Source organism: Mytilus californianus, unplaced genomic scaffold (assembly GCF_021869535.1).
Source record: "Mytilus californianus isolate M0D057914Y unplaced genomic scaffold, xbMytCali1.0.p SCAF_13, whole genome shotgun sequence".
Lineage (NCBI taxonomy): Eukaryota > Metazoa > Mollusca > Bivalvia > Mytilida > Mytilidae > Mytilus > Mytilus californianus.
Genome location: NW_026262615.1, coordinates 14354214 through 14366652, shown reverse-complemented (window position 1 = coordinate 14366652; position 12439 = coordinate 14354214). Strand labels below are relative to the sequence as shown.

Below are 12439 nucleotides of genomic sequence, written 5' to 3'. Positions count from 1 at the left end.
TGCGGTCCATAAATTTTCCGGAAGGAGCAGGTGTTTGGACTCTATAAATTGTAATCCTATCCACTATGAACTTACTCATTGCATCCTATCCACTATGGACTTACTCATTGCATCCTATTCACTATGCACTTACTCATTGCATCTCCTCTGACATGGTTTGATATCCATACTAAAATGTTGTTTTAAGTATGGATAGTAAAATAAGGGGTTGTAACAGAGGTGGTAAATTCACTCGAAACTAGGTGAGACATACGCAGTAGTGACAGATAAGTGGTATAAACATAGAAAATTTAATATTTTAATCAAGAATGATTAATAAAAATTAAACACTTAAAAGGGTATTCTACCCTACAAGCGCCTGTGGTCATTTTGACATATATTTTTTCTTCATCTTAATAGTTGTAAGGCTTTAAAAATATATTTAATGTCTTCGTATGCGTCATTAATGGATCACTAAGGCCTTTAGTATAGTTTTTTAATTCCCTTAAAAATACTTTATTTTCTCTTTTGACAATTTTTTTTTTACACTAAAACGGGTTTTTTTTATCGTCAGAGGATGACAGGTATGATAAAAAATTGTTTGCAACAGAAATAATTTTTGTTTTCATTGGTACAAAACGCTATAGGTTTTCTTTTTTATCATAATCTGATAGATTTTTTTTCTGAAACTTGAATACCCAATAAAAACACAGAGCAAACATACAATCGGACAACAATAATTTGTAAATTATATCAAATCATCAAAGTTTTGCTTTCGTATTTGTTTTAACATTGCAAATGTTGTCGTTGCACTCGAATAATCCTATGTGTGAAGTACATTCCGTCGTGCTATCAAAAATAACAAACAATCACATTGTATCGTATGATATGTTACACTTTCGGAAACTTGTAAACGTGTTTCATTTATATTATGAAAATCTTTTTTTTAAATCGCTTTATTTTTATGCGTTTCTATCTATTAACGTGATTGCATCCAAATACACTTTAAACATGGTAACATCTTTAACGTTTTAAGTACGTTTGTAAACATACAATTACCGCTCCCATTGCGTTCGTTCGTCGAGATAAGTTCGTTCGTCAATATCATGGTCATCTCTAATTGGTAATCGGCAACATTTGACACTTTATGGATGTAATCACGAGCATTTTCTTTCTTTTTCAAAAGTTGGCAAGTTGTTACAGGTTTCCAGGATCAAACTTAAAAAGTCGAAATAATAGATTTATCCAGACCTCACCACTACAAATGACTGACCAATAAAATTAAGAAAGATAGAATAAAAGAAAATGTATTATTGCCTTCATTTAATGTTTCCATAGACTTCACTCAACCGTTTTGTTTTCGTTAAGAGCATAATTTGTATGAAAATTCGAGTCCGTACGGGTTTGAATAGTCATTTATTTCTAATTTACAACTAATTGAGTTTTTCTTTAGTCGCTTATCCTTCTAATAACTTAATTATCATGGTAAAAAAGCAAAGTTAAAATCAATCATTTAAAGTTGATACTGATGACTGGATTAAAAACAACTATTTCAAAATAAAACATGAATATAATATATAAATTTTAAATAGTTTTCTTAACTAAGCAATTGAAAGTTCCAGTTATTTTGTCTGTGGTTGTTGCTTTGTTCTGACTTGGGACATTTTTAGAACAAGCATCTTCTTTACACACTGTGTTTTGGACAAATGTAGATCATGTTTTATTTTGAAATAACTGTTGTTAGTCTCGATACCATCTTTGAATGATTGATTTTTACTTTGCTTTTTTTCTATTATTAGGTATGTTCAGATGGTGGCTTAAACAAATCTGCTTTCAAAACTTTAAAGATCCTCCAAACATCAAATGTGTTGTGCTATTTGAAATTTGTTCATGGCTTTAATCTTACTGTTCTTAATGTTGGCGAACTTACATTTGAAATAATTAAAATCTTTAAGGGATGGAACAATTAAAGTGTCAGTAAAATGTAAAATACGAGGAATTTTTTATGGGGTCAAATTGCTGCATATGTCATGTTCCGATATTTTTATAGTAATATTGCACAACTGGAGTTCAGTTTTATTAACAGTGTCACCCTTTTGTCTGTGGTTTTCATCATTTATTGATATTTTGTTAACGAGTCTTAAGAGCCCTGCAAAGTTTTTTTTTTTTCTTCAAGAGAGATCGTAGATATTATTCTGGTGTTATTGAAAATAGTAATTTCATTGACGATTGGGTTCAAGTTTTTAGCTTGGGATGACACTTCTACAGATATTGTCTTTAATTGTTTTTTTTTCATTTGCTTCATGATACCAATTTGTATCATAAGATGAACTGTTAGTCAAATGGTTAAATATGTTGACACCAATAGAACACTGTTTTGGGGTAGTTCTAAATGCTATCATACTGGATTCATTTTCATAAATTTAATCGAGAATGGTCTCAGTCGCTGCCTTAAGCCTTTTTAAAAAAATATTTTTGGACTTAGAGACCTGTCTATCGATAGATTACTTCATATCAATCCCCTTTAGGAAAAATTCAGGCTGCCCATTTAAAACTAGTGATGAACCCACCAGTTTTAGAAGGAAGACTTCCTCTTTGTTGTAAAAATACATACAACTACCCTTTTAGATTTGTTTGACAGGTCATTGACAGAAAAAAGAAGAATAAAAACTATCTTTGTAATAGCAAGACAGAAGGAGATTCAATAAAAAATTGTTTGATAGTGACATATTAACTGCGATTGGATTTGCATTGCGGGTGATTCAAATGTGTATATTGAATAAGAAGAATTAAATCAATTCACATTTTTCATTAAATGCTAAAAAAGGTTAGCGATAATCCTTGTCTTAAACATTGTTAAACACAAAGTTGAACAAAATTATGATTTAAACTATATGAAGGTAACCGGTGACAAAATTTCCAATATGACTATATTTTGTACCTTTTTAACATTCAACAATATCATTTCAGATGTTTTGATTGACGTACAACCTAGTTGTCATTTAATATCAAGGATGCAATAAGTAAAATGTTTTAAGGTTAGATTAACTTTGTAAAGCCATCTTGGATTGTAAAAAAGCGAGACACAATCAGTCTAGTTCATGATTAAATCTGCAAATATTGAGACAGATTTGCAATCTGTAAGACTGTTTATTTTGAATATAGAAAAATGAGTGATTTATTGCATTATTTAGACGTTTTAACCATATATTTTTTGTTCGAATCAGTTTTTCAACGTAGTCATTTAAGGGGAGAAAACTCTTATTGTATTTCTTTCCAAAAGGAATGTTAAAGAAATGTTCATTTTTTACTTGTAGCAAGAAAACAAGTTCGGTGACATCATTTTATCTTTTTTATATTTTAAATATAAAAAAGAAGATGTGGTATGATTGCCAATGAGACAATTCTTCACAAGAGACCAAATTACACAGAAATAAACAACTATAGGTCACCGTACGGCCTTCAATAATGGGCAAAGCTCATACCGCATAGCCAGCTATCAAAGCCCCAAAATGACAAAATTTTAATGTAAAACAATTCAAACGAGAAAAATAACGGCCTTATTTATGTACAAACAATGAACGAAAAACAAATATGTAACACAGCATCAAACGACAACCATTGAATTACAGGCTCCTGACTTAGGAGAGGCACATACATACAGAATGTGGCGGGGTTAAACATGTCAGCGGGATCCCTACCCTCCCCCTAACCTGGGACAGTGGTGTAACAGTACAACATAAGAACGAACTATAAACATCAGTTGAAAAAGTCTTAACTCATCAGATGGATACAAATAGAAATACATCTAACAAAAACACAGAGCGGACGTGGCCGGGTACTTGTTCATCCCAACAACAAAAAGACACTAAGTACAGATCTGAGAGTACTCGCAGTTACTGACAACTAGTTCAAAGCCAATAACAACTAATAAAAAAAGACCTGCATCTAAGACTAAATCATCATTCAGTACACATCCAACAAACAATGGATTCAGTGTTAAGACGTCATAAACAGTCAGTAAAAAACATGACCTTGTGCAATGCTAAGATACAGGTATCAACAGATTGTAGATCCATGAATGTGCAGATGGATATAACAATAGTATTTAGTTTGCTTTTAACTGACTGATAACAAAATCAATATTAATACCAATAAAAATAATATTCAAAGATCAAATTACAGTGTTATATTGGTAACCTTTTAGAATAAGTTTATATAAAGGATCGATAAGTTTACTAGGCTCGTTTCTAAATTTCCAGGTACGGTAAACAACATCTCCATATAAATGAGGATGTGCTATCCCGTTTGAAATAAGTTTTCCACAACCAAACTTCAAAACCAAATTATTATATATATAGAAGAATTGAGGTTTTAAGTAATTTGTGGTAAAAAAATCCCTGACTTAATAATTTACCAGTAATACATAGAATACGTTCATTTAAATCAAAAACGTCACAACATAAAGCATATTATAAAACATATCTTCTCATATTGGATTTAAAAATTCTCAAAGATTTCTGTTTAATCACAAACGGTGTTTTTTTCATGAATAATCTATGCAAAATTGGGACACTTTTAACGACTTGTAGCTTATTAAATAGCACGGTTACCCATATTTTTTCATTCTATTTCATTGAGAAGCATGCTCCACCTTAAAATATCTAATGTTATTTTCCAAATACCTTCCTTCGATTTTCTCCTATAACTTTTGATTTAGCAGGTTTTAAATCATTGCAAACAAACTGTCCTTTATATTTAGATGATTTCTTATTACTATTTGACCTAAAAGTCAATGTTTTTGTACTGCAATATTTATAAACATGATAAATAGGACCTAAATGAGTATTTCTTACCTTGTATGTGTGGGCCTAATAAGAGTCGGATGAGAAAAGTTTCGTTGAAATCCTGAATGTAAAAGATGAATTTGTTTGTATATCAACATTTAGAAATGCTTTCTAATACTGACTTAAAATAATAATTATCAGTTTAGTCATGTAATATTTAAAATGGTTCATCTGATTTCAAATTGTTTTGAGCGGCGTATGCTAAATCAGGAACGTGACGAAGCTCACTAGTAAATGAATTGAGGTCTTGAACGGTAATTTTGATTAACATATGAAAATTAGTCATTTTCAGGCTTTCAGTCAAGTGTCAAACTAAACCATCTTGGTAGATTCAGTACCGTTCAGACATTTTTCTTGCAATCATTGTAGTACTATTCAGTAGTATTTAATCAGTATAATGTTGATGTCAACGGGTAAATAACAACTACTGAGAAGTCAAACACATGGATTGAAAATATCTAATTTAACTGCAAGCGAATCGTCTGATTAGTACTGAATTAACCGCAGTAAATTAGTCTAAAGTTTGACTGATTGACTACTTAATTATTGATTGCTCAGTCTTATAAGAGCTGTTCATATCAAAATGACCGTTTCAGATCAAACATTATTTAATAGTGAAGGGTAAAATATGACAAATTGAAATTTATGGATATACAGATATGTGGTATGTGGTACATATAACAAATTTGTCAGAAACGGTAACCTATAGTTAGAAACTTCTACGTCATTTAGTCTCTGGTGGAGAGTTGATTAGTCGATTATAAATTTCAATCTCACTGTTGAGCGAAATTTGATCTCTCGATATTGTTTAAATATTCAAATATCGCTTGAGTAGTGTCCCGTTGACGTAGTAGAATCTTTTCGTAGTTCAAATCAAAAGTGTTGATATTGACAGATATTGTTTTAATAAGTTAGAGGTTTAGCTAGCTATAAAACCAGGTTTAATCCACCATTTTCTACATAAGAAAATGCCTGTACCAAGTCAGGAATATGACAGTTGTAATCCATTCGTTTGATGTGTTTGAGATTTTGATTTTGCCATTTGCTTAGGGACTTTCCGTTTAGAATTTTCCTCGGAGTTCGATATTTTCGTTATTTTACTTTATACATACAAAACCATATATACCGTTATCTAAAGTAAAGACTGAAATCACCACGTTGTACATGGATTTAAGTTTGCAAAGATAAAGATAAGAAGCAGACTTTCTGGTGAAAAGATGCTCATTTGCTGTCATAGCAGTATATGCTTGCCCTGTCGCCTTATCCATTTGTTGATCATTTTAGAGTTCATGATATTCACTCGGTTTCAGTTTGTTACCTTGATTTGTCACTTTCTAATCGAAGTAGGAGATTTGAACATCGGTGGACTGCTGTGGCCTACATGTGTTTATATTACTTTCATAGTAGAGCCTTTAAAACGTCTACGCAACCAGTGCAGATATTTCTGCAATTGTCCTCATTGCAATGTTGTAGTGCCACGGCCAGAACAAGCTTTATATCCAGCATGATTTCTGAGCCGTGTTCTCTGTGCTTTACATATATGGAAGAGCTTTGTCTTTCGGAAGGCATAAACGAATACATAATACGAAAATTTATTGACCATAGATGAAAATGTAACCCATTCTTCTAAAATAATTAACTTATCAAAAACAGCTAAAAGAAATTTTATACTGGGAAACGGTCACTTCATTATACATTACATGTGTGAATGCACTGGTACAAATAAAAAACAAAACCTGTTCAACTTTCACAAGATGGTAAAACGTTATATAATAAAGTCGAATTACACTCTGATCATGCACATTTAAGATTGTGCTATATACATTATATTGATGACAATAGCTGAACAAATACATCACTTCCAATATACCTTTTTAACCAGTTTTCAGTTGTACGTAAGTCAGAGTTAAGTAGAAGAGCTACTGGTGCATTGTGGTGATCGTGTCGATTCATCAATTTATCGTCAGTTATTTATTTTCTGTATTTTGGAAATTTCTATACAGTGTAATTCAACGTCAAAGTAGTCTCAACCAGTTGAGCCCGTTGGTCTTTCAAGGTAACGAGAAGTCGAACCCCGCGATAAATCATTAATATAATAACGAATCAGTAGAAAATGATGGTCTATCCTTTTATATTTCCAGCTTTATTAAACATCCATACATACAAATGTAATATTTAAATCGATACTAGGAATTAAGGTGACAGTAGTTCACCAATGTTCAAATCTTGTAAATCGATGTAAAATGGACAAATTACAATTGTGAAGAAAAAGTTAGGGAATTGCGTGAATTTAAAAATAATCGAGATCGGGTGTACTGCCAGAATAAGGGTATCTCGATATGTATGGCATGCACCATCGTAATGCGAATCCACACTCAGTTTAAAATGAAAATAAGATTGAATAGAATTAGAATTAAGGTTAAAGTATAAGAGGTTGACGTAAAGTTGTAAATAGAAATTTAGAGGGTACATCAATGCCATTTTTTTAATATATCATATTGCATCTTTGTGTTATTTATACAAGAGGCATGTATGAATTATGAACATGAATCCCAACCTGTAAATGTACAAAAACAAGCTCCAGTTAAGCAGACATTACAGAAAAGTATAATTTCAAGACTTACGGGTGTACTTTTGTTAACAGTAAGATAACGAAAACGAAATAAAAGCTTGATCTTGAAGTCATTTTACATAAATGTACAAAAAGCAGCTTAACATTCGCAAGAATAGTCCATTTGGATATACCAAATTTGATTCGTCTATATTTCTCTCTTAACACACGGTGTTTCCCTTTGATTAAGACAATGCGTTTATATATAAGTGGATTATAATAAGAATATGTGGTATGATTGCTTCATTATTTTTTTTTTCTTCATTTTCCTGAAATTAAAATGCAAAAAAAACTCCAAACTGTATTAACTCAGTCTTTGATTAAAGGCGTTTCATGCATACCAACATTTAGGTTTAAATGTAATCCAACGCTGATATACGGTTTTTAATACGGTACACTAAAGTTTGTTACTGAACAAAGTATCCAGATTACTATATATTTAGGAAGCATTAATTCACCATGTTTACCGATGTTAAATATCATCAAATTTTCACAAATCAAGGTAAAAAACTAAAAGTTAGAAGGGAACTCCATGAATACCAAAAGCAGCGAGACCGGGAATAGTACTCAACCGGCAACATTACAGATCCGGCGACTATTCTGGCATCTAAAGATCGTAACGTAATTATTTTCTTATCTTTTCGTCTTTTTTGAAACCATGGCGTTGTCACTTTGTTTTCGACATATGAGGTTGAAAAATCTTTGATTTCATCCGCTCCTATTGTTTAGTTGGATGTCGTTCATCTGTTTCTATATCGAGTAAAAAAAACAAGATATAAAAAAACCTTTTAGTTTTGTTGTAGTATACTTAATCTCCAGTTTACTTTGATATATGAGATACAAGCACTCACTGACTTGTGGGTTATTGAGTGACTGGACATTATCAATATATCTGAAAGGGAAATTAAAGAACCTTGCCAGATGCTTATTATTTTGTATTAGAGAAGTTTCTGTATGACTAATTTTTCACACATTATATGCGTACGAAATTCAACAAACATAGTGTTGATTAAACAAGTTATTTACTATGGGTGATAATTTGACCTTACAAATAGAATGTGTATGATTCCTTGAATGTTTTATTAAGTTTGATTTCCATTAATCAAAAACAAATATGAAACGTCTTGCATGCAAGTTTTCCAGTTTCTTTGGTAATGTTACAGTCAAAACAAGCAATCCCCACTTTATTAACGCTTTATGTTGGAAGATTAATGTAGGTTTTCAATAAATACTGCTGATTGCATTACAATATCTCCTTTTAGCCATTTCTCAAACTATTGGTATTGAGAAAAGTTATATACCAGATGTAAGGAGAATTTGCTACATGATATTAATAACTTGAATATACTAAAATTCCTGAATGATTTTATCAATGAACATTGTTACCTTGAGCATTTACTCTTATTGTTATATCATGTATATTGCAAACAAATTACTTGAAAGACTTAAATGTTGAGCTTGTAACAGCATACTAATGAGAATTAGGTAACGGACATATTGCATTAAAAATCACTTTGAATTAATATTCCGTATCAACTTCACAAATAATACACGATGATCTTGAAGTATAGATTCTAGGTACTGACGTTCGTTATCATCTTAATAGCGTGTTATAGTATTCTTTTATATATCTTTGTAAACTATTACTTTTATTGTTCAGTCTATTTTTGTCAATATCCATTCGACGTGGCTCGGTACTTGTGCATCCTGTCATTTTGTTATTGTGCTATGGGAAATGTTTGTATTCTTGTCTTTCGTATTTGCTAATGTGCATTGTCTATATGCCTTTGTGTTTATCTTTGTTGACATATTTGCTTGTTTTTATAGTGATTAAGATTAAAACACAATGTTGACTGCTGTACCCCTATTTTTGACATTTTTACCTACTAGTATTATGTTTGTTTGTTTTGTTCACACATCGTTGTCAATGTAATGGAATTTTATCTGACTGTCATACAAGTGAGAGGTTTAGCTAGCTATAAAACCAAGTTTAATCCACCATTTTCTACATAAGAAAATGCCTGTACAAAGTCATAAATATGAGAGTATGAGAGTGTTATCCATTCCTTTGAGCTTTTGATTTTCTCATTTGCTAAGGGACTATCCGTTTCAAATTTTCCTCGGAGTTCAGTATTTTTGCTTTTTACTTTTTGAAAAATGTTTTGTGTATACAGGCGGAAACCCAGTTGAAATTAAACAAAAGAAATGGAACTCTTTTTTAGAGAAGGTAAAACAGGTTGGTAAATTTGAATTGTTTACAACTGTTTCTGTTATCAATTTTCTGGACTGTTTGATCGACAATATACTTGTTGAGTTTGGAGGATTGATATTTCAACAAACAGTCGGTATTCCAATGAGTACTAATTGTGCACTCCTACCGGCAAATTTGTTTTTGTATTCGTATGAAGCAGAATTCATTCAAAACCTTCTAAAAGACAAAAAGAAAAACCACTTTTCGAAATTCTTTAATTTCACTTTCAGATATATTGATGATGTCCTATTACTAAATAACTCATATTTCAGTCAGTACTTACGTATATCCGAGTGAACTTGAAATTAAGGATACTACTGATACTAGAAGGACTGCTTCATACCTTGATATTTTCACAGTTGGAAGACTTCACATTAAAATCTATGACAAACGGGACAATTTCAACTTCCCAATTATCAATTTCCCATTTCTTAGCAGTAACATTCCCTCTGCCCAATCGTATGGTGTTTACATATCTCAGTTGATACATTATGTTCGTGCGTGTTCACACTATAAGGACTTCATATACAGGAGTGTACTCCTTACGCAGAAACTACTCAAACAGTGTTATGAGGAGGAAAGATTAAAAATGACACTCCGTAAATTTTATGGACACCATCACGAATTGGTTGATCTATACGATGTGTATCTGTCTAAATAAACTAACGGCATTTTTACAACGCCTTAAATTGTGGTTTACTATCTACGTCGTCTGTTCTGTTAAGTACCGAACGTTACCTATTCCTGAATACGACTGTTTTCCCGAGCTTGAATTCGCATTGCTATTTGACGTGTCTCGGTATCCATACATCCAACATTCATGTATTTAGTTATGATGTTTCGTTTGTAAGTCTGGTTTGATATTGTGTTATGTCTTATCGTTTGTGGTTTGAATTCTATTTTTATTTTCTATATGTATGTAAAAATTTACATAATTAATCAGCTAGTTCATTAATATGATTTTTAGTGTAAAGCAACTATATGCACAGAATTTATTTGTTTTTACAGATTTGATTTAGAAGAAAAACCGACATGGTTAGAAAATACAAATAATTACATCATTACTTATACAACTCTTTATTAATATTCTTGTAATGGTTAGAAAATAAGTAAAATAACACCATTCCAAAATTAATCGAAAAGATTCTATTTCTACAAATTTACCTGTGACGTGAGTTTTTGTGGCGTTGAAACATTCGTGTGACGCACAGATCATAATTCTATTGTTGAGTACATGGGAGGTGTCCGTTGTTATTCTGTGGTTTACATGTTGTAATGTATTATTATATCATTTATTTATGTATTTCTCTGTCCTGAGTGTTCTTGTGGATTTTTTTTTTTTGTACTGTATTCCTGTCAATTAATCCTGTCATTTTAGCGATATTTTTAACATTGCCATATAAGCGGGAGGTTTGGCTAGCAAAAAAATCAGTTTCAACCCACCATTTTTTCTTAAAATGTCCAGTAGCAAGTCAGGAATATGGCAGTTTTTATCAAATAGTCTGTGTCTATGTATCTTGGCGTTTGTTCCGTTGTTTTTCTCTTGTAGTTGATGTGTTTCCCTCGGTTTTGGTTTATGACCCGGATTTGTTTCAGTTAAATAGTTTTATGACTATTGAACAGTGGTATACTTATGTTGCCTCGATCGTAGCTGGTACCTTGATACTACGCAACACAGCTTGTGTGTCCTAGGCAACAAACCGACAACGTTGAACCAACATTGCCTACAGTTAGTTGATTTACATCATGGATCCCAGTCACGCGGAGCAGCAAGACGAGGTTCAACCCCCCAGTGGGAGACATCCTTAAGAGCCAATCCGCCAGAAAACCATGCAATATTCAGAAAATCGTCCACATCGACAATCACAACTTGACAAATTTTTATACATCATCTTAATCCTTGACATAAAATAAAAGAATTTGACCACTTAATTTTTCCCAGAATCGTATCTTTTTTTAGTAACAGCCTCATTTGCATAATTCTGTAAATTCATAACGAAACCAAGGAAAAATCCAACTTTTTTATGCCTTTTAAGAATGACCCAGAAGCATATTAAATGGGGTAGTTGAGTTTTTAGAGTAATGTCAGCTGAAACTCATCCATTTTACTATGTTATGATCAATACAAATGAAAATTTAAACGATTTGGCACATTGCCAGGAGCAGGGACACAAAGGCGGGGTTTTTCATACATGAATTTACGTGGTTTTCATTCGCTTCTATCTTGCAAGACCCATTCCGGATTTGTTTGCAACTTATATCGGTTTTAACTATGGGGTATGTTTTATATCAAAACAAAATATTAAGCTTGGCAAATGACTATTATATGTTAATTTATGCCTTGGAAGAATGGTGATTTTAGTCCTAAATTGACACATTTTGATTTTGATTTTAATTAAATTCTAAACACAATTGGTACTTAAATGACTCATAAAATCATTCGAACAAGTAAAATCAATTTGTCTGAAAAATGAAATAAGACGTATTTGTACTGCAAGTCCAAAAATCAATAAATTGTCTGAAACCAGGGAGTCCATCTTTTATGCTCTTCCATTGACTTATCTCCCTTGGGTAAGATCTTAAACATGTCAGCTCCCAGTGATGGTTTGGCAGACAAATGTTTACAGTGAAGTTTGTGACTTTAATAATCTAGGATGAGCATGCGGGCTATTCCAGCCTTATACATCTACATATTACAAACTATTTAAGATATCTGAATGCACTAAAGACCAAAAAAAAATAATTACTGCC

General features: G+C 31.9%; 1 protein-coding gene across 3 annotated transcripts in view; it reads right to left on the bottom strand.

Annotated features, from left to right (window-relative positions):
* The window catches only part of LOC127723222 (uncharacterized), a 94760-nt gene that overhangs the window by 15251 nt on the left and 67070 nt on the right, over positions 1-12439 (bottom strand). For all 3 annotated transcript variants that reach the window (XM_052229783.1, XM_052229782.1, XM_052229784.1), the window contains one exon: positions 4836-4887. In XM_052229783.1, the coding sequence (XP_052085743.1) occupies positions 4836-4887 (52 nt within the window). The remainder of the gene's footprint in view (positions 1-4835; positions 4888-12439) is intronic.